Source organism: Scleropages formosus, chromosome 4 (assembly GCF_900964775.1).
Source record: "Scleropages formosus chromosome 4, fSclFor1.1, whole genome shotgun sequence".
NCBI classification, from domain to species: domain Eukaryota; kingdom Metazoa; phylum Chordata; class Actinopteri; order Osteoglossiformes; family Osteoglossidae; genus Scleropages; species Scleropages formosus.
The window spans coordinates 17,637,057-17,661,161 of NC_041809.1; the positions used below are offsets into that span (position 1 = coordinate 17,637,057).

At 43.5% G+C, this 24,105-nt stretch overlaps 1 protein-coding gene across 1 annotated transcript; it reads right to left on the minus strand.

The window, feature by feature from the left end:
- Positions 1 to 4,024: 4,024 nt before the first annotated feature.
- On the minus strand, positions 4,025 to 8,650 carry zpld1a (zona pellucida-like domain containing 1a). The gene is made up of 10 exons (XM_018755224.2): positions 8,518 to 8,650; positions 7,924 to 8,144; positions 7,263 to 7,444; positions 6,991 to 7,063; positions 6,500 to 6,597; positions 5,664 to 5,744; positions 5,397 to 5,568; positions 5,075 to 5,177; positions 4,611 to 4,640; positions 4,025 to 4,200 (listed from the first exon to the last, which is right to left on the minus strand). Exons 1-10 carry the CDS (start codon positions 8,621 to 8,623, stop codon positions 4,025 to 4,027), a joined length of 1,242 nt encoding a protein of 413 aa, XP_018610740.1. The 5' UTR covers positions 8,624 to 8,650.
- Positions 8,651 to 24,105: the final 15,455 nt, after the last annotated feature.

Here is a 24,105-nt window from a genome sequence, read left to right on the forward strand (position 1 = left end):
ACTAACCAACTGAATAAACGGGTAAATAATTGTAAGTTGCTTTGGTGAAAAGCATCAGCTAAATGAATAAGTGTAACTTCTCTTAAGTCATCTTTGTTGCAAATTGGCACATGCTGTATTATAGTCATTTCTAAATCGGTTTTCTTTTGTTTTTTCATTTCTGCACCATCAAAATGCTTGCGAGCCATTATAAAAAAAATTAACTTGAACAGAATCCCTGACAAAATGCTCTGTAAGTAGAACAACATTTTAGTAAATCAAATGCAGTCATAGATAAACTCACTGACTGAGAAAATAAGAAACGCGATGCCTTATAATATATTATATAAGGTTGACAGGACAGAGGTCAGGCCATTGAAAGTCACATATGTCATAAGTTGAGGACTACCTGTACATGTATGCATTTATACATGATAGACAGCAGAACGCATATAGCAAATTAATGACAAGAGACAGTGGAACAACACTGTAGAATGTGCCAACAGTCAGTATGCAGATAAAGGAAACAGCACTGAGAGCTCCACCGGACCAGTCCATTCACAGAAAAAGTCTCTGGAGACTGCACTGGGTACACAGGAGTGCCTTGTGTGGAGTCTCGCAACAGTGCACAGCATGCAACATGGGCACGTGCCAGCTGAAGTCGGCTCACTATCTGAGATGCAGATCCATGAGTATGTGTCCATGTATCTGGAGTTGCAACACCTGCTGTTCACAAGCACGAGCAACCTGCCACCTGTCTTCCTGTTATAAAGCTAGAAATCTTCACCTAGTGGCATAGCCTCCATTCCCAGCCACTCCTTTACAGCTCTGGGGTCCCTGCTCAAACCTGTGGATCACCAAACCTCCACCAGACAAGCACAGGTGACGTCCATGTGTCCAGTAGCTGATTCCCTGCACACTCAAGAACCCTTCTGCTTCACATTCGCAGACTTCGGCGAGATAAAGCATCAACAGAAGGACAGAACCACAAAAGGATCAGCTGGTGCTCTGCATTCACTGTTCCCAAAATGAACAAAGCAAAGTCTGATGGTGCAGTCCTGCGGCAAATGCAAAGTCCACCGGCGTAGTCGAGCATGAGAAAAGCATGAAGTCTGCTACTGTAGTAGTGTGAGTTACAAAAAACACCAAAGAAATGAAAAACAAAAGAGAAACAGGAAAGAGGATCGCGAATGCACAAGGCTAACTGGAGCATGGTGCCAGAAGATACGCAAAGAGCATCAGCAAAGTCAAAAGGCAATGATTCGCAGCTAGAGCTTCCGGGTGGATGGCTGATCCCAGCCTCAACGACACTGCTTTGGCTTTTACATGGAATTTGAACCACTTTGCACATTTTTTTTTTACTTCTACAATGAGGAAAAAATTATGTCCTTGACTAAGTGCAGTAAATGAAGGCAGGACTTCATTACAATCGATGAAGGCTGGACTGAAGGCCGGTCACTGAGTTCTGACTGGTGATTGTTGTGAATTAGGCACATTTGGAGGATCATGATCTATTGTAGCCATTGTGTCCAACTAGTTTCGCTGACATAGAGGGAAACAATGGATTAACTGCAGGATAAAGTGAACGTTACCGCAGAATGGGGACAGATTGCTAAAGGTGAACTGGAAATATTGCATTGTGTATTATCGTATTGCCAGGAAGCTGACGAAGGAATGTTTTTCGGGGGGGGGGCTCCGTGGGAAAAATACTGCTAGTTCTGTACACATTTTTACAGAAATCTGGATAACTCAATACTGAGACACAAAAATGAGAACACAAATATTAGGGAAAAAAGTTTCATGAAAACAATAACAGGTTTTATTGAAAGTCCCCCCCATCCCCAGATGTATTGGGTCTGACATCCTTGGCGACCTGATTAAACCCCTCTAGGCCCCGTTTCTCTTCCGGTCTCAGCTCATAGCATGCTGTGTAGGGAATCAAACGAGGTCTCAAATTAATTCAAATTAATGGTGAGAACTCATTGAGACAAAAAGCCCCAACTTTGTCTAACCTTCAGTTTGCTCTTCTGAGCAGGACCGTTTGAAACCCCATAATAAGGAGAAGCCTGTGAAGTTAATTGCATTGGATATTACAAATGTCTTCAAACACTACAAGTGACTTTTAAAAATCAATCATAAGCATTTAAGAAACCTGCTAAACAACACTTAATGAAATATTAACTAATTAAAATTAAAAGTAAGTAAAACAACGAAACATGTCAATTCGAACCAAACGTTGTGGGGTCATCTTCTTCATGAGGTCTTTAGTTTCACCCTTTGGTAAATATACAGTAGCTTCGTTTGCAATCCAGATGTCTTTGGATTGAAGCATTTGTTAAATACATATGATGAATAAATGAAAGAATTTCCCAGCAAGGCACTGAAATCCATGTTGCTTCGCTGTATAGTGACTTTATTATACGTTTATATGCATGGCTAGCAGGAACTAATGTATTGTCTTACTGATATCAAACATGGTGCTTTCGAGATTCTTTTTAAAATTAACTGACAAAATCGTGCCCTAGGTTGGAAAAAACAGAAATTAACAGTGCACTTGAATTATTTCAAATATTTATTGTGAAATACTGCAGAGTGGGCACACTAGTGCAGTTTTGTGTATGTGTGCATTCTCTACATGCACATTGTTCAGGATACCGGCTACATAATGAATGACATGAACAATATAGCCCAACATTTAAAAAAAAAACTAATTCTTTCAGGATGGATTCAAAACAGCATTTACCCACTTTGTGAGACAAAAGAACTGCTGAATGACTTCTGGCATTCAAGAGGGGCAAAACTCATGTCTTTCGGACTCATTTCCCCCTGAGCTCCTTTGTAAGTTAGTCCTTCACCACCTACGTTTTTATTTACCTTTTCTCCAATTTTTATGTCACTCCTACAGGTAGCTACTGGAATGTGTGCACTATGACAACGGCGGTTTCATACGAACAAGCGGAGCTTTAACAATCATATATGTGTCTAAGCCCCCTGTCTTTTGTGGGATACACTGTTTTTACTCTGACTAGTGTTGCTTTGGAGATGCATAAATGTAAATAGTGATAACTTTTAAAACAGTCTCATAATTTCTGGATATATCCTATGCAGGGAGTGATATTCAGTGGAACTCTGGAGTTGGGATGGGTCCGTTTGATTTCTTTAATGCTGCATGACTTTGGAATCTGTTCTATTTTTTTTGTCTGCCCACCGTAAGCTGATGCAAGATACAGCCAACAGGGCTAAGGTATAAATGGGGACGGTATAAATATGTTGGTCATGCCACCAATTTCATTGACAAGTATGAGACACACCTCCCATGGTGTCAGTCTCAGCACTGGCACAGCATGCATCTCAATACAGTCATTACAATTGTGTTTAAAATGCACCAGTCTGTATAAACCAAATTAAATGCGCTGTAATGAATTAAAAACATAATTAAGTTACGGCAATTAAAATATAGTTAGAACTAAAAACTAATATAGAATGAAAGCAATTTTTAATAATTTAATACAGCTAATTACCTTTACAGTTTTTATTCATTATAAGGTTGCAGAAAACTAAATTATTTTGACTGCGGATTCTATCAACTAAGCTTTATTTTACTGCAGTCGATGCTTACAGCGTAGTACATAGCTGTATCTTTTTTAGGGTTTCTAATGGTATTTCCAGCAGAGGTACTTTGCTCATATTTGCATGTGACATTTAAAGATTACAGGCCCAGCCAGTTAACACGAGATTGGTGCTGAACCTGTGCATCGCACTGTGAATGCGTTCCTGCCTGGGAATGGTCCTGCTTCCTGCAACGGAAGCTCAAGTAGCTGAGGTATTGAATTCGTTTACCCACCTCCTCTTCTGGGTCATTTTAAGGATACCAATGCTGAAAATGATACACCGGCATGGAAGAATAACATGCCCGACCCTTGGATTTGAATAAAAACATTAACTATCAGAACACATTGACATTCAACCTTCAATCTCTACCTGTGGCACATGTTTACAGTTAAGGTTTGTGCCACAGCTGGTGGTGGTGGTGGGGTAGAGGTGGTCAGTTGAAAGCGTGGTTTTGAATCCCTGTCAGCATGGCGGGGCTCGCCCCCTTGCCCCTGAGCAGGGTGAGGGAGAAGATGAAGAAACAGAGGCTCATGGCGCCCAGGACCACAACGCCCGAGATCAGAGCACTGGTCACCGGGTTCAGCTGAAAGGAGGGGCTGCTCAGTTGGGCTGAAACACATGGTGGGAGGCAGGTGAGCTCATAACACACAAATCTACACCCGCACCAGAGGCAAAGGGCTCCCCCACCTCATCATCTAAAATGAGCGTCCACCATAAATACTCAAATAAATCCATATCCATAAATAAACCCATGTGCGGTACATCACCGTTTACTCAGAATTAAGTGGAAGTTTTCCGATGGAAGCGTCATTCGTTTTTTTGTTAGCGAGATTACAGCTGGGATTAGATAACCCATGGCCTCATCTCTCAGAAATCATTTCACTTCTGTTCTCATCCACCGTAACCAAGTAAATTACTTTGCGGTCAAAATGATGTACTGGTCTGCTGCCAAATAGTGCAGCAAAATAACAGTTGAGGCAAGGTCTTTAGGTTGAGGGAGGTGAAATGGAAGCGCTTACCCAGCTGTGAATTATTTGTCGGAGTTTCATCTGCAAAATACCAAGAAGGAAGTCATTACAGCAGGCATTTCAGTGTGAAGACCACCAGCAGCAGTGAGATAGCATTTTAGTGCACAACAAAAACAGCGAAGGTGTGAGACAAAGGCACGCCAACAGCACACCCTGCTGTAATAGAAAGACATTCAGCAGTTCCAGCTCATTCAGTTCCAGACGGCTGCTCAATACAGCCTGCCACAAATAAATACATACATAACACGATACGTGCATTTAAATGAAAATTAGTTGGGTAGCCTACTTTTGTAAAGCTCCATGGCGGCTCTTTCACACATTATTGCTATGTATTGTTATTTCTAGTGTAATCTGGGTAACGATACTAAGCAATGAGACAAACACATACAGTTTCCCATAGGAGCAAAGAGAGAAAAGCACCGAGGGTCGATGGGGCAGTGGGGGTGGGGGCGTACCGCTCCGTGTGATTATGGGCCCAGCTGTTATGACCGCGTTGTCTGAGACAGAGTTCGATCCCGTTCTCATGGACGCCGCCCGCTTCTTCCTGCTACCGCAGATCTGGTGACAACAGGTGGGGATGCTGTTTAAATTGTGCTGTTGGTTACCATCCCATTTCATGAAAATGCATAAGATGGTCGCACCGAACATAAAAAATTACGTTTTTTGAGCCTTTTGCAATCGGTATCGTTATCAATTTATTACTTGACAATTGATTGCTGTGGCCAAATAAGGAAAAATCATTATTCGGAGTTGTGCATTATTACTCGGATTTTTTACCGGCATGAGAAGAGAGCAGTCATCCACGCGACACAGCTTGGTGACACAGTGCAGAAACACAGTGGACATTTTCTGGTTCTTGTGTTTGACAAAGCGGAACACCTCGAAGGAGAAGCGTCCCATTTGACTCTTCCCGTTCTCGAAAACAGTTGTCTGGGGGTCCTTGTCGCAGCTGATGAGACACGAATGAATGAATGAATGAATGAATGAATGACATTCTCCACCTCTCCTAAGGTTCTGCGTGGCCATGAAAGCAATTTTAATCACCTAAAGAAGAGGTCGTAGCGAAGATCGTCATTCGGATTCCCAGAGGGTGTGGTGTAACAGTAATCCATCAGAACATTCCACCTGGGGGGCAAACAAAGAGTCACTGGGGACATCAGACTGTGGCTGTTTCAATGGAGAGCTCACATGGGCCCGGGAAGAGGGCCACGGAATTGCTACCTTTTCTTTCACACTTGAGTTGGGCGCCTCCTGCCTGCGAACAAGGGCAGCTTTGTGCTTTTGAGCTTCGATTCCCTTTGTCTTAGTGATGGGGCCCCCAGTACAGCCTGTCATCTGCAGGTAGGTACAGTATGCAGCCATACATAGGCTCATATTTGCCTGTCCTTGGCTTGGTAAGAAATCTTTCATTAATCTTTATTAATTTTTATTCACTTGGAGTTCTTCATTTTTATTCATTTGTTTATCAAAGGACGCTTTCATCCAAAGTGCCATGCAGTATTTGACCCGGTGCCACAGGTTTTTATTTTTGCTGGTGCTGTTCGGGTAAGTACCTTGCTCAGGAGCACTGCAAGAGTAAACCTAAAACCAACTACCTTCAGATCACAAATACATGTCTTACATAACTCATACAAGTGACATATGTCATACAAGTTTAATGTGTAACGTACAGATTTCTGGCATAATCCGTATAATATAGCGGATAAACATGTATTGGCCATATGAAATCCCTGGCATAGGTTTAAAGTAAATTGTAATTTTTTAATAGATACAATGAATTTGCTATAATTTCACTGAAATAACTTGTCTACATTCGTTTGTACAATCCAAATTTCAGACAGTTAAAGCAGGCTTAAGAGATAACTACGGTTATTTCTTACCGTCTGTCAAGATTAGTAGCCTTCACTGCAGCAAAAACCCGGGTTTTTAATGTGAGCCCGTTCATGGGGATGGCAAGCTGCTGTACGTACGTCGAGTCCTGCAAAAATAGTCATTAAGCATTCAGCCAGACACATTCTTTTGGTGTTCAGAAACTTTGATCAATACCTAATTATCCTATTGTCTAATGATCTTCGAATTACATTTTTTCTTCAAGCACTACATTAATTTCTGCTTAAGTTCAGCTTCTGTTCTAGTTATTGAAATGTTAATTATTTTTACAGATTTTATGTTTCTGGCTTTAAATATGTTACAACAAAATTTCATAACAGTGTCACTTCAGTTAGATCAAAGACAGGTGTTCAAACTGATATTCTACTAATTCTATTCTGAAATGGCATGAAATTAATGAAATAGCTAAAAAGAGGTAGTATTAAAATTAAACATGCACAGTATTTAATAGTTGAGCCGGACAGCTGAATAATTTACTCACATTGTAAAGCAGTAAGCTCAAGGTGCTTATAAAGGTACCGTTGCCATCCTTAACCGATATAGCTGCAGCTGACCTTCACAAAAAAAAAAAAAAACTTTGCACATTTCCATGTGATTTTTTTTGAGCAGAAATAGACTTTCAGAGCATCGGTCAATATTACCTACCTTAGGAGACTAGATATCATCATTAAAAACTAATGGAGTATCAGTGTTTCTCAATTACAAAAAGCTGCATGGATTTTCCCAGGAGGTCGTTTAAGCAGAGAAACTCACGAGGCCAGCTGAGTGTTGTTGACCAGGTATTCGAGAGGGTAGCTGCAGCTGAATTTATACAGCAGTCCTGGCAGGTAGCTGATAATGGTAGGAGGGTCTGGGGTATCGATGTACCCTGAGATACTTCCGATCTGCACCAAGGAAAGGTTACCGTAGGCATTGGCTCCATGTGCGGTGGAGACCTGCAACAGAGACCCGACCCTTTGCCAGTGAATGCCAGTCCCTGATATTGTCCCACTTCATCTCCCATTAGCACGAAATCTCAAATACAGACGAGCCTTGCCTGATAACATCTCCCGCACTATTAACCTAATGCACCATCAACCTGGTAATTCCCAGCTCAGTCCGCCATTCATTGCACTGGCCATAGTAGATAGATGCAGGTCCCAGTCATCGCTGTGGAAGCTCTACCCTGACAGTCAAAAATGTGCTCCATTTGCATATTTCCAAATGACAGCTCTTTTATTATCACCATATTCAAACCTGCAGAGATTGTTCATTTTAGATGTGACGGTGGAAAATATACCTACTAATGGCACCTGTATACAGTGAACTAGATGTTTGCCCTTCATGCAGGGTGGAAGTGTCATTGCTGGAGATGGGAATGCCCGGGTTCCCGTTACTCCCCCGCAGACAGGGCTGGGCCGTGCCCGCTCCTTACCACCAGCGAGTTTCCACAGGACTCCAGTGTGCTCAGGCTGATGGTGAAGAGCACCACGGTAGGGAAGGTGTTGTTGTTAATGAAGCCCCGGCAGTGAGCGTCGCCGTGGCGCCCGTTTAGGGCCAGATCCGTGTCCGTGTAGCCGGAGAACAGAACGGGGCAGAAGTTGATCTTCAGGGTGATAGTCTGCACGCCACAGTAGACGCTGATGTCCCGCTCCGCTGTTTTGGACAGAGCACAGAGCCAAGTGTGTCAGGGCAGCCATGTTCATTTCCGGATTCCTCAAAAACAGTCACAGTCATGCAGGAAGATGATAATGCTTCAGGTACTAGGAAACCAAAAATATTAGCAATGATTTTCTCTGGAGTTAAGCATAAATTACTCTTGCTTGAATACTGGGGATGCAGATCCCCATGTTGTTATGCCTGAGCAGCAGCACCGTTTTGATAGATGCATGTCAGTGGTAACATCTGTTGGAGAAGCAAGCTGTACTCTTGGTGTAGCTGTAGTATATCTGCGATTTCCGCACTAGTGATAAAGGTGCTGTATTCAAAGGCTTGGTGTCTGTGATATTCTGGGCTTTGATTTGCTCACCGGGGAACCGGCTGTGGTGATTGGCATCGCAGTTGTACCTATTGAATTGTCCCGCCACCAGCAAAGGCTTACTTATAAGCATAAGAACCACACATATTCGTTCCATTTCAGCACCTGAAATAAATTTAAATGATGAAACATGTTCACAATTAAGACGCACTGCATATTTACAAGATGCGATGCGGAACAACATGCTGTCGATGAAAAACGCATTCAGAGGGCTCCTTGCGTTTCCTGGCGAAGCACTGGCCTCATTCTAACCAGAGAGTGACTCATTTCCTTTTTTATACTCCGGCTTTTCTAAATTCCACATGACTGTAGATTTTTGGGTAAATCAAGCCGTTGCACGAATATGAGCAAATGAGGTTTTGTGCAGTTTCGATTGGATTTTTCTGACAACATATAAGGAAAAGGGAGTTAAATTGATCTCATAAACAGTGATCTTCTCTACAGTTCAAATCAGAGTATTTCACTTCAGAATTGCGAAATTTTCAGAATGCTACCTTTGGAACTAAAGATCATAGGTTTGAATCCTATCTCCAGCTATTGTACCGTTGAGCAAGGTACTTACCCTAAATTGCTCCAGTAAAAATCAACTAGCTGTATAAATGAGTAAATAGTTGTAACACTTGAGAGAAAAGCAACAGCTAAATGAATAGAAGGAAAGTGCCCTTCAGTCCAAGGCATCCTACCCTTTGTACTTTCAAGGCAGAACTAAATGAGCTTTATTTTGAATAAACTGCACCACTTAGCCAGTGCCTCTGCTTTGACTTCTTACTCAGGCAACCTTTCAAATAATGAGAGTCATTCACATCATGGATAACTTGCTTTTTATTTTAAAACAAACAGGTTATCAGTCCACCCTTTGTCTATTGGCCAATGGCCGCGTTATTTACGAATCGCCTTATCGCCATCAGATAAGCGCGGCCGCTGCTGGGAGACGATGAGCTATGATGGCGTCTCGCCTCGGTGAATCACAGCAGGCTGCCGGCGGAGCAGCACCATGCGCAGTCGCACCACCACTTACCCTGGTCCCTTTGGAGTCGACGAGTCAGCGGATCTCCATGTGCTCCGGGCTGCCGCGTACCATCAAATGGTCAGCACCGCATCCCTGCGAAACGACTACAAACTGTGGGTTCTCTGCCAAAAAAAATGGAGGGAAAAAAAACAGAGATGCATTATTTGAACACGTCAACAAAAAAAAAAAAGACGCTGTCTGTGGGAACATGGGAAAATCCATCAAATCTGAATGTATTATACAAATCTTTTCACGGGCCTAGAAACATGAGCAGGTTTTGAAGTTTCCCACTCATATCTTTTCTGCTTGATCTTCCTCTGTCAACGCACACAAATGCCAGGGCGCTGCATGAGGTCCATTTGGGAGGTTGGCGAGAAGTGGGGGGGGGGTGGCTTATCTTTTCATCACTGACTGGAGCAGCCGGGTTTGTTGACTGAGGCGGCCATTCTCCCCGCTAGTGCTGCGCGGCTGTGTTGGTGAGTGCACCAGGTGGCCTTCTCGAACGCTTTGTGTTCAGCACGTCCATCAGCACATCTCTGCTCCTGGTGCCCCCCAGCGAGGTGCCCTCCCTAGACCCACTGGTCTGCTGCCCTCATGGTACCCATGCTCTGACTCCTATGTGGGCTCACAGAGATGATCCACCAACACAAACAGAGCTTGCATACAGTGCAAACAATGCATTCACCCTACCTACAGCGGAAAGCACACATGTTACAATCAGACAAGGAGCATGAGATGCCGTTTTAGAGCCCCTGAGTTTATGTGTCATAAATAAAATCTTAATACCTTGTATAATGGTCATATAAATAAAAGTGAATCGGCATTTCCTTTCCTGAAACATCAGTATGTATCAGACACTCTTCTCCAAAGCAACTTACATATATTCATTGAGCTTATGCTTTTCTCCAAAAGAACTTCTAATGCTAAGGTTGCAATCATTTACAGTGTCGAGTAGATTTACTGCAGCGATTCAGAGTAAGTACCTTGTTCAAGGGTAGTAAAACTGGAGATTGAACCTGTGACCTTTAGGACCAAAGGTAGTAGTGCCAACCCTTACATTACCAGTCTACTAGGTACTCTAGTGGTTAGTGCTGCTGCCTTGGGACCCAAATCTCACCTCCAGTTGTAGTACCCTTGAGCAAGGTACTTATGCTAAATTGCTCCAGTAAAATTACCCGGCTGTTTAAATGGGTAAATAACTGTAAGTAAATTAACACTGGAAGTCGCTTTGGAGAAAAGCGTCAGCCAAATGAATAAACATGGCACTTTGTTTGAGAGTTTTACAGCTGGAGGTGAGATTTGAACTTGGGTCCGTGGAGTCCGAAGGGAGACACGCTAACCCCGTGCTAGCGGCCGCAACTAGAGGCCACTTGCTTTTTCAGAAGGAGTTATTCAACTTGTTGACCAGTGTTAGCCAGGTGTGGTCTGGGATATGAAAGCAATTACAACCTTAACCATTTGCATTTTTGGTTGTGTCATTCACTCTGTATGTGACTGAAAAAGCAGAAAGTACTGTAATTACAAATTACAGGTGTTGGGTATGGTGCTGCACAGAGCAACCTGGAGAAAAACCTGATATGAAATCCTGTTCAGTGAACCGTTTACTGAACCTGCTGCCTACATTCTGCAATCAATTGCCATGCCTCCAGTAAATAGTCTTTACAGTTGACTGTTTCCTAATACTAAAAACAACGGGATAGAGAAATAATAGCATCCATCCATCCATCCATCCATCCATCTTCCTCCGCTTTATCCGGGGCCGGGTCGCGGGGGCAGCAGTCCGAGCAGAGTACTCCAGACCTCCCTCTCCCCGCACACCTCCTCCAGTTCCTCTGGGGAACCCCAAGGCGTTCCCAGGCCAGCCGGGAGACATAGTCTCTCCAACGTGTCCTGGGTCTGCCCCGAGGCCTCCTCCCAGTGAGACAAGCCCGGAACACCTCCCCAGGGAAGTGTCCAGGAGGCATCCGGAACAGATGCCCGAGCCACCTCAACTGGCTCCTCTCGATGCGGAGGAGCAGCGGCTCTACTCCGAGCTCCTCCCGGGTGACTGAGCTCCTCACCCTATCCCTAAGGGTGCGCCCAGCCACTCTGCGGAGGAAACTCATTTCTGCCGCTTGTATCCGCGATTTCATTCTTTCGGTCATGATCCAGAGTTCATAACCATAGGTGAGGGTAGGAACGTAGATCGACCGGTAAATTGAGAGCTTCGCCTTACGACTCAGCTCCCTCTTCACCACAACAGACCGGTACAATGACCGCATTACTGCGGACGCCGCACCGATCCGCCTGTCAACCTGCCGCTCCATTTTTCCCTCACTCGTGAACAAGACCCCGAGATACTTAAACTCCTCCACTTGAGGGAGCAACTCCCCCCTAACCCGGAGGGAGCAATCCACCTTTTTCTGACTGAGAACCATGGCCTCGGATTTGGAGGTGCTGATTCTCATCCCCGCCGCTTCGCACTCGGCTGCAAACCTCCCCAGTGCACGCTGCAAGTCTTGATTCGATGAAGCCAACAGGACCACATCGTCCGCAAAAAGCAGAGACGAGATCTCGCGGCCACCAAAGCAGACACCCTCCGTTCCCTGACTGCGCCTAGAAATTCTGTCCATAAAGATAATGAACAGAATCGGTGACAAAGGGCAGCCCTGGCGGAGTCCAACATGCACCAGGAAAAGGTCTGACTTACTGCCGGCAATGCGAACCAAGCTCCTGCTCCGGTCATACAGGGAACGAACAGCCCGTAGCAACGAGCCCCGAACCCCATAATCCCGAAGTACCCCCCACAGGATGCCACGAGGGACACGGTCGAATGCCTTCTCCAGGTCCACAAAACACATATGGACTGGTTGGGCAAACTCCCACGAACCCTCCAGCACCCTAGTGAGGGTATAGAGCTGGTCCAGTGTTCCACGGCCAGGGCGAAAACCGCATTGCTCCTCCTGGATCCGAGGTTCGACTATCGGTCGGATTCTCCTTTCCAGTACCCTGGCATAGACTTTCCCAGGGAGGCTAAGGAGTGTGATCCCCCTGTAGTTGGAACACAATCTCCGGTCCCCCTTCTTAAAAAGAGGGACCACCACCCCGGTCTGCCAGTCCAGAGGCACCGTTCCCGAACTCCACGCGATGCTGCAGAGGCATGTCAGCCAAGACAGCCCCACAACATCCAGAGACTTGAGAAACTCGGGGCGGATCTCATCCACCCCCGGAGCCTTGCCACCGAGGAGTTTTTTGACTACCTCAGCAACTTCAGCCAGGGTAATGGACGAGTCCCCCTCCGAGTCCCCAGCCTCAGCTTCCTCTACGGAAGGCGTGTCGGAGGGATTGAGGAGATCCTCAAAGTACTCCTTCCACCGCCCGAGAACATCCTCAGCTGAGGTCAGCAGCGCACCACTTCCACTGTAAACAGTGTTCGTGGAACACCGCTTCCCCCCTCCGAGTCGCCGGACAGTTTGCCAGAATCTCTTTGAGGCCGACCGAAAGTCTTCCTCCATGGCCTCACCGAACTCCTCCCAAGCCCGAGTTTTTGCCGCGGCGACTGCCAGAGCCGCGCTCCGTTTGGCCCGTCGGTACCTGTCAGCTGCTTCAGGAGTCCCATGAGCCAGCCAGGCCCGATAGAACTCCTTCTTCAGCTTGACGGCATCCCTTACTTCCGGTGTCCACCACCGTGTTCGGGGATTGCCGCCGCGACAGGCACCGGAGACCTTATGGCCGCAGCTCCGAACCGCCGCACCGACAATGGAGGAGCGGAACATAGTCCATTCGGACTCAATGTCCCCCACCTCCCTCAGGACCTGGTTGAAGCTCTGTCGGAGGTGGGAGTTGAAGACCTCTCTGACAGGGGCCTCCGCCAAACGTTCCCAACAGACCCTCACTATGCGTTTGGGCCTGCCAGGTCTATCCAGCTTTTTCCCCCGCCATCGAATCCAACTCACCACCAGGTGGTGATCAGTTGACAGCTCAGCCCCTCTCTTCACCCGAGTGTCCAAGACATATGGCCGAAGGTCAGAAGAAACGACTACAAAGTCGATCATCGACCTCCGACCTAGGGTGTCCTGGTGCCAAGTGCACTGGTGGACACCCTTATGCATGAACATGGTGTTCGTTATGGATAAACTGCGACTAGCACAGAAATCCAATAATAACTCACCGCTCGGGTTCAGATCAGGGAGGCCGTTCCTCCCAATCACGCCCCTCCAGGTATCACTGTCGCTGCCCACGTGGGCGTTAAAGTCCCCCAGTAGAACGACAGAGTCCCCAGTGGGAGCGCTTTCCAGCACGCCCCCCAGGGACTCTAAAAAGGCCGGGTACTCTACACTGCCGCTAGGCGCATAAGCACAAACGACAGTGAGAGACCGTTCCCTGACCCGAAGGCGTAGGGAGATGACCCTCTCATTCACCGGGGTAGACTCCAACACATGGCGGCTGAACTGGGGGGCTATTAATAAGCCCACACCAGCCCGCCGCCTCTCACCTTGGGCAACGCCAGAATAGTGGAGAGTCCACCCTCGATCGAGTAGAGTGGTTCCAGAACCCAAGCTGTGAGTGGAAGTGAGCCCGACTATATCTAGACGGTATCTCTCAACTTCCCGCACCAGCTCAGGCTCCTTCCCCGCCAGTGAGGTGACATTCCAAGTCCCAAAAACCAGAGTTGGCGCCCGAGGTTTGGGTCGGCCGGGCACTCGGCCCCGACCACCGCCCAACTCACAATGCACCGACCCCTTACGGTTTCTCCGGCAGGTGGTGAGCCCACCGAAGAGCGGCTCCACGTTATGGCTTCGGGCTGAGCCCGGCCAGGCCCCGTGGGCATAGACCTGGCCACCAGGCGCTCGCATGCAACCCCCCCCCCCAGGCCTGGCTCCAGGGTGGGGCCCCGGTGACCCCATACCGGGCGGGGTAAACGGACGCCTTGCTTTTTCCTTCATAAGGGGTTTTTGAACCGCGCTTTGTCTCGTCTGTCATCCAGGACCTGTCTGCCATGGGAGACCCTACCAGGGGCATGTAGCCCCAGACAACATAGCTCCTGGACTCATTCAGGCACTCAAACCCCTCCACCACGATAAGGTGGCGGTTCACGGAGGAGAGAAATAATAGCAAAATAATAAAAAAAAGAGAAATAATAGCAAAATAATAAAAATTTACAGCGCATATGCTGGAAAATGGTCAACATATATGAGCTTCTTTTTAGTGTTTATTTTAAATAAGGAAATGCCAATATAAAATAAAAAATAACATATATAAAAATTTAAATATAGGTATATAAAAATAAAAACAGAAAAAATTTATTTGTGTTTTGTCCTTTTTCTGTGCATTCTGCACATTTACTTTTCAACCTACATATGCCCACATATGTTTCTGAATGAAATAATTATGGGGTACAGCCCAGTTTTTTTTTTTTGTCTTCATCTGTTCTCATTTGTCAGAGGTTAAGGAAAATGAATGGGAGGAGAGCAGTGAGGCAGACACTGAGGAAATGATGTTTAAATGAGATGGCTGATTTAGATTCTCCATTTCAGTGACACTGGAGCGTGACATGCGCTCGGAACCCGGGTGTACTCATACGGTGTACTCGCTTTCTCCTCCCTCAGAATATGACAGCTGCTGCTGAATCTGCTCTTGCCCTACCCAGCCATTAGGAGGTCAGACACGTCCGTACCTTCTGGGTATTGCACGTCTCTCTGCATATCTCTTTGAGCTCTTCAGGATTACTGAATAGGAAAAAAAATGCTGAATATTAAATTCTGATTCTCCACAAATAAAAATGGTATTTAAAATAGCCACAGCATCAGGTTTGCTCAGGTTCAGTGCTCATGAATGTGCGTCGAGAGGTCAGTGTTACAAGGTCCTGTTATATTCCACATTTGAACTTTAGTTAGACCACAGAGTAAGCGCTGCACAGCTTTAAAAAGCTTGGTCCAAAAAAGTGTTGTTAAATCCCAAGAAGAACATGTATTGAAGCACTTCAGAGGGTCGGATATGTACTTTCGGCCTGGGACTCCAGCACATGCAAGTCTTTTGGTTTTCATCATAGAAAACCTCATTTAAATCTATTATTTTGAAGCTGACATTACTGATTTTAAACCATCTGAGGGATGAGACAGATAGAAAGAAACAGGTCAAGCTGATTCCAAGATGCACTCTGGAAGGTTTTCGTCATTTCCCTAAATGAATATTCATAATGATGATGCTGACTCCCATTAAAAAGGAGAACTTTTAATGCAGTCAAAAATCTTTTGTCCAAAAAAAGTTTAACTCTTAAACTTGTAACAGTTGAATATATAGAAAATTGCTTAAATTAAATTTTATTACATTTTATGACTCATCTCTTGATATTGGGCGGCGCGACCGGTTCAGCCAGTGCCTGCTGTGTGGTGTGTGGGTTCAAGCCCCGCTTGGGCTGCCTTCTGACAGACTGTCAAGACGTTTACCCTGCTCGGAATAGGGTCACCAGGACCAACCCCTGGAGCCAGGCTGGGGGTAGTGTTCCTAGGCGAGTGCCTGGTGGCCGAGTGCCCACATAACCCGGCTGGGCTCAGCCCGAAGAGGCAACGTGGGGGGGCCTTCTGACAGACTGACATCCTGTCTTGAGTGTGTCCCCTCCCACTTCGGCCCTGTGCCCTGTGTTGCCGCATAGGCTCCAGCTCACCAGGACCACACATGGGACGAGCGGTTGGTGATACTGGATGGATCTCTTAAAGTTGTGCACATTATCACATGTGTCTAATACAAAATATCCTGTAACATATCTATTTAATTGAGGAGAACTTGACTTTATGGAGTTGCATTTAATAGAGTACAGTCAATTTGTCACATTTTGTCATGTGGACCAGTACACATCACACAAGTAGCTGCATACAGGCTTTTCCATTATTAAACATATTATTAAAAAATTATTAAACACAAAAGACTTACACATTTATCATGCACTTAAGCGATTGGGGAGAAAGGAGGTATGAAAGAGATGAATTTTGAGACCCTTCTTAAATGAAGTAGAGAGGGATTCAGCAGTTCTGAGCAAGTTGGAGAGGTCATTCCACCACATTGGAGCCAGAACCCCTTTGAGCTTTTGATTTTGGACTTTCTGTGTGTGGGACCACTAAGTCGACAGAAGCGAAGGCATGTAGCAGTCTGGTTGGGGTGTAGAGAGTGATGAGGTCTTGAGGGTATTGACTTTATGTTCATGACCATTTGTTTAGTGTCAAGTATGTGTAATAGCTATGAAAGAGCTGAACAAGTATAAGCAGACAGCCATATGTCCTATGCAGATGTCCTCAACTTTTTTTATACCACAAGCTCCTTTCAGTATCCAAGAAAAACCAAGAACCCTTTTCTTATAAATATAGACGAAATGATACACAGTGTATTTCATCAAAAATTGATTACCTTCACATAGAATTATGTTGTTGATGCTGGGCAATATAGTGGAAGGGCAAATAGCTCTGTTGTCTCACAGCATCTGGATGATGCAAAAGCACATAGGTTTGGTACTTGTTCAGTCTGTGTGCAGTTTACATGTTCACCCAATGTCGGTGTAGATTTCCTCGGGGTGCCCTGGTTTCCTCCCAGTGACCAAAGATGTGTTTCAAGTGACTTGGTGACTCTAAATTGCCCATAGTGTGTGTGTGTGTGTGTGTGTGTGTGTGTGTGTGTGTGTGTGTGTGTGTGAGTGAGCAAGAGAGAGAAAGAGGCTCTGATGCATAGCTGTATGGGTGTATAGATTAGTGACTCGTTGTAGGTAGTATAGTGTGTCTAGCACTGTATGTCACCTTGGATAAAAAGCGTCATCTAAATACTACAGTGTTCACTCTAAGTTGTGGAGAAAAGCAACTAAAATAGTATTGCCATGGTAATCATTTATTATCATTACTGTATTTAGTTAAGGGGGGCACAGTGGTGCAGTGGGATTGACCAGATCCTCCTCTGCGGTGGGTCTGGGGTTCGAGTCCCTCTTTGGGGTGCCTTGTGATAGACTGGTATCCCATCCTGGGTGTGCCCCTTCCAGCTTTATGCCCTGGGTTAGGCTTTGGCTCCCCACGACCCTGCATGAAACAAGCGGTTTCAGACGATATGTATGTATGCGTATTTAGTTATTTTCGAAGCAAGCCTGCACTTCACGGACCCCCTGGACGCCACCCACAAACTCCAGCGGTCCATGCATCCCAGGTTAAGAATTGCTGTGATGGAGCCTAATGGGTGTTGGCAGAAATCACCTCAGGTAGACCGCACTGATAATGAGGGTTAGGAGTTTGACTAGAAGACCAAGCCAGCCATTCTGACTAGTTTATTTAGTGTGCTGGAATCAGCTGTAGCAATACCGTGGCCCCAGAACATAATTGTATAGAAGACTTCATCAGGTTGGTAGAACGTCTGCCACGGTCACCTGAGAACTTTAAAAGACCTGAGCCTTCTCAGAAAGTAGCAGTGATTGTGATCCTTCTTGTACAGAGCCTCTGTGTTGCCAGACCTCCCCAGCCTGTTGTCCAAGTGCACACAGATTCAGTTAACACTGCTGGTGCCCACAGGAGGATTCTGGGGTTGGCACCATGGAAGGCACTGGCCACCTTCAAGCCGCAGATTTTACTAGTCACCTCCAAGACCAAGGAATTGAATATGGTCTATCTTGAAATGAATTATGTCAATGAAATGTTTGAGTATTTTGGATCTTCTTAACCCAAGGAGCAGAAGGTGGATAAAGCGATATTAGTGCCTCCATAATATTAAAATGCACACACACACACACGCACATTGACTGAAACCACTTGTCGCAAATGTTTCCATTTAAACCACCCAATAACCATGATGGTATTAGTCATAAGAGTGCAACAAAATAGTTTAATTCTAGTAACAGTCAATGTATTAAATGTAACCACTGACCGTACACCAAGTGATCGCTCATTGACCTACAACTACATCTGGGAATAAAAAATATCTCAAATTATGAATCTGCTGTGGCCTTGGATGCCGATATTGCAATATTTCAGTTAACTGTGGCTAAAACATCACTATGAAATAGCACAGTCTAAAAAAAATATACAACACTTAAAATAATTAATAATCTATTAATTTAAAGAACTTTCTTTCGATTGTTTCCATGTGACAGTGGCAGGTTCCTGCTATATATGTATTTTACAAACACCAAATACGTTCAAAAAAAACTTTCTGCCGTTCTGCTTTTATTCGTGAAGTTCTGTTGTTTAGAACGAAGCACTTTCTGTGCTTCCCATGAAATTAAAGGTATTGTTACATAAAACGAGCACGATTTAGACAATCATGTATTGTTGGCACATTGAAATGAACAAGGCGCCACAGAATTCAAGAGCACTATAGCAAGAGAAATAATCTTTTAAACAGAATCACAATACACAACTCTTCCTAAATTCTGGGGAGGGTGAAGAATAAGGGAGAAGGAACCAATCCATTAGTGGGTTGAATCTGCCTTCTCCCTGCTCCCATAGAAATGCATGAAGTCTCTTGGTTGGACACTGCCTGTCCATCACACTAATGACTCCAGTTACACTCAGGTGTCATACTCACCACCACACTGAGAGGGTAATATGAACAGTTTCAAAGCACAAACATCTCAGCTCTTCAACAGGAATACCAGGCCTCATCTTTAAGCTGTTAATGGGCCTGGACTGAAATCAAATATAGGAAACAAGTGATTATTCCTAACATTTCCATAATCTTACATAATTTTATGGAAATTCTTAGTATTTATTTAATTATATTTTACCGATTTTAGTTCATATAGTCTTTTCATCTGTTCATTTTTACAAAACATACCATAAACGCAGACATTCCACTTAGTATTTATCTAAATGTTGTGCCGCACGTACCTATAGCTGATTTCGAAAAACGGTTTGTACGAGTGATGTTGAGCATACGGAACGTAAACTTTGTGGCAGTGACCTCTGAGTCACGTCGAATGACTCATTTAGAGAGCTTTTTTCAAAGAATACAAACAATCTCGATTTGTACATAGTCTTCAAAGCCCTTTGAGAACTATATAAAAAAATTCAAACAAATGTAAAGAACTCTTTTGATTAACTCCCATAAGACAACACTGTCTATTATAAACTGCACAACTGCACAGTTCTTTTGCACTACTTTCCAAAGTTGTTGGTTGTTTTCTATGTAGAGGGTGGGATTCTTTTTTTTTTTTGCGGCTTTGAATATGAATGGAAGCATATAATCAGCTCAGAGCCATTGTGTATGATAGAGAGGGGCCTTTTTGTGGGGCTCCTCAGACAGGAAAGCCCTGCTGGAGGTCCCAGGTGGGAGAAATTAACAGGATGCCTTATTGTTTATGTTGGAAACACAAGCCTTGTGCATAAAAATAAGGTATTCAGGGCTGAGAAATACACCTTTTCATAACTGCAGCTGCTTAAAGAACAAAGGTCAAAGCAACTATGTGAGCGACCGCTACCCTAGCCTTCGACTTGAAGCAATCGGTGAGAAAGAAGATGGGACTGTCTTCAAAACAATGTTGTAATGACTAATTCTGGAACTATTGTCATGCAAAAGTACTGTATTTCAGTCCAGGAGAATAATATGAAATCTGTGTTCCATGTGGTGCAGGATGCTACTCATTTGCTCAGGCCTGACTACACTCGCTATCACATTGTAAATAATCCAACAGTTCTACGTAATTCACAAAATATTAAAAGGTTCCAATGCAACATTATAAATGAAAATCTAAACAGAAATTTGTGCCATTAGCTTAACTACTTTATTTAAAGAATTCCAGTGTTGTATTTGTATTCTGAGGGGGGTGGGGTGGCACAGTGGGTTTCACCAGGTCCTACTCTCCGGTGGGTCTGGGGTTCGAGTCCTGCTTGGGGTGCCTTGTAATGGACTGGCGTCCTGTCCTGGGTGTATCCCTCCCCCTCCAGCCTTATGCCCTGTGTTGCCAGGTTAGACTCTGGCTCGCTGCAACCCTGCTTGGATCAAGTGGTTTCAGACTGTGTGTGTGTGTATTTGTATTCTAGTTGTATTTCCTATGGTTGTAGCATATTAGATACACTATAGGTAGTGCCACACATATCAATATGGGCAACAATATCATTATTATGCCTGTAGTACCCTAAAATACTTTATAACTTGTTTTTATGTTGCTTTGGGCCTTCCTTGCTAAAGAAAGAATGCATTTTTTTTTACGCTTTGATATAAATTGTAAAGCAGACCCTCTTGAGACAGCAGGTAAAAATATCCACGAAAGTACTGCTTTGCTCTCTAGTGGCTATGGAAGGAACTATTGGTGTAGGTAGAAAAAGTAATGATTAAACATTAAATGGAATATGTTAACCATCCATCCATTATTAGTATTATTGTAAAGATAATTAAAAATATCACAATATATGTGAAAATCAGGATTCTCAGTCTTTCCCACAGGAATATTTAGATTAAAGCCTTTTCAAAACATACAGGACATTCACACGAAGTTATATTGGGATCCAAACAAATGTGCAGTATTTTCAAGCCCTGTAGCTTAGCTAGCTTGTTTAGAGTATTCTGTTAGTTTATTAAATACTGTATAGCTAAACACGGGAGTGACCATTAAATAAAAAATGAGCACAGAGAATAAAAAAATAGCAGGAAACAGAACAAAACATTCGGTTTGATGATTATTTGTCAACGAGATTTATTGCGGCTCTTAATATGGCTTATACTCAATAAATGAGAATATCAACATTTATATTCAAACTCCCTAGGCAAATAAATTGTCTGAGACAGCTGTACTTTTTATTTTTACTCCTGTTATGTTAAAATGTCTCCAGAAGTCTGGAAAAAGAATCTTCCCCAGGAATTGGGAGGTTGTGTTTTAGGTGTCATAAATGTACACACAAGGAATATATACAATTTCGTGTCTTGCATACTCATGGTAAAACTCATTATGGTGCAGTGCATTTGGATATTAAAAGCTAATGTTCTTTGCTTAAATTCAGCAATTAGCGCTACCTTCCAAAAATCTCCCAAAAACGGCATCCATCTTAATGACACATATTTCAGTATTAACACACATCCTACATTATGTATTATTTGCTCAACACTGCCGCAGAAATGAGTGGCATTGCCAACATTAAGCCCTTTAAACATGCCATTAGAGTTAGGGGATTTTTAAGTGTTTACTAAGAATATTCAAATGACATGCACTTTTTTACACCGCTTACAGGGCGCACAAATTAAAATGACCTGCAGCCTTGTTCCGTTTTAACAAAGAGTCTGTTTCACATGTTGAGCCTTTCCCTGAAATTCCTAAACGATTTACATTTACATTTATTTATTTAGCCGATGCTTTTGGGTGTCAATTTTCTCTTTTAAAATTGGCTTTTGCCTATTTAAAGGCAAAAAGTTTTTCAAAATGACTGTAAAAATGTTTTTTTTTCTCCCCTTTTTTACGTAAATTCTGTGGAAATGCTTAATGGTTTTATAAATATGTGGCAGTGCCAGAAACTTCTGAGAGCATGAAATCATGAGCTCATTGCACACAGGTGCCATATAGCTGCATTATTAGCTTTTGGTCACTAGATGGACACCTAACAAACAGTGTATTTGGCTCTTTTCAGAAGAACCATGGGAGTTCAGGCCTTTTTTTAAAAATAAGATCATACTAATTTATTGATCCCTGCAGGGAAATTCACACACAGCAGCTCATCTTAACACCAATATACTGACATAATGAAAAAAAAAAAAAAAACAGCTTCACAAATCACATGTTAGTGTCATACAGAATCATGTTCAGCATATTTACATTTACATTTATCCATTTGGCAGATGCTTTTGTCCAAAGCGACGTACATCTCAGCAAAAGTACAATTTCTGCATTACATTAAGAGAAAGACACAGCTGCAGACATGTGACTCAAGTAAACCTAGTTTGTTGCCTACCACTTGCTGCACTGAGATTCATCGTTCAAGTAGGTGCATAAAACACAGGATAAACAAATCCTGATACCCTCCTATCATTTTTTTTATATATATATAATATTATAAGACACACAAGCAAACAAAAACAATGCTGGAGTAGTAGCTGAATAAAGGCTTTATCTGGTGATGCTCATGAAGTTACGGTGCATGAACATTTACACCACACATGAGCTGGAGAGATCCTGGGGCAAGTAAGTCTGGAAAAGGTGAGTTTTCAGACCCTTCTTGAATGTAGACAGAGTTTGCGCAGTTCTGAGTGAGAGGGGAAGGTCGTTCTACCACAACGGAGCCAGAACCGAGAACATCCGTGCTTTACCTTTCGTGTATATTTCATTTTAACCGGTCGTATAGTACTTTTTTTGGGTTTCAGGGGGCAAAAAAAATGTAATAATGTTAATTTTAGCAATAGCACAAAACTGAGTTATACAATCATGATCTGTTATTGAATGTCATTGACATCACAGCTGTGAAATGTGTATGCAAAACATAAATATTTGGAGAAACATGGAAGCTATAAGATTCAGAATCATTATTCTCTGGAAGAGCTGACACTTTTATGCACATTGACATGTGCCCATTTATACAGCTGGATCTTTCACTGGATCAGCTGGAGCACCTTGCTCAAGAGTACTACAGCAGGGCACTTGGGATTTCAACTAGCAACACTTATCATCAATGATTATTGCAGCTGCTATTCCTGACTTTTTGCTACAGTAGTGAATAATAAGAGAGGCAACACAAAGATTCAACTGAGCAAGCATAGCAAAGCAGTTTATGTAATCATGTAGTACATAGAGCAAATATTGAAAGAGTTCACTAGTTCACTGGCAAACATAGGCTGTACAACATAACGTGCTCACAAGATAACAGAATATTTGAAAGATGTTGTAACAAGCTGTTGATTAAAAAATTTGGAACAATACTTTTTTTTTTTTTTAAATCGCATAGGACACTCACAGGATAAAATGAGAGACAAAAACAAATGTTGGCTTTATTCATCAGAGGTGCCATTTCAGCCGAGGGGTAGAATGAAACTCCCATTTTCTTTTTTGAAAATTTGTTTTTGCCAGGTTAAATGTTTCACTTTTAAGCATTATTCAATATGTCCCAGTGTTAGTAAAAGACGTGATTTCAGCAAAATCAATGAGTTTATGGCCGTCATTCCATACAAGGGAAGAACTCATCACATTCCTTTCAACCTGCATACACAGTGGAGGTAGACATTTAGTTGGGGTGTTAACAAGGGGCAGTAAAGTGTATATTTGGCAACCAAAGATTTTTATAATCCTGCACTGATTGAAGCCCTAGTTCACAGCCCCGCAAGAAAAAAATGTGGACTAAGACCTATGAATGTAACAGAGTCTTACTATTGCAGCTTTGCCGTTAATGGACTTTTGGCTGGAAGCACCATCTTGCAAATTGTGCCTGATATTTGCCCAGCTCCCAAAACTGGAAATGATCTTTACTGCTTTGAAACAGGTATTTCAGAAATGCTTTCTTTAGAAGAAAAGGGCATGCTTCTGTTTACAGAAAACATGAGAATTTAATGAGGGGAAAAAGTTTTTGAGCTTATAAGATATACAACCTGCAATTTTTGCTTTTAGCTGCTGTCAGAGCGTAATGGAAACTAATAATTCATGGTAG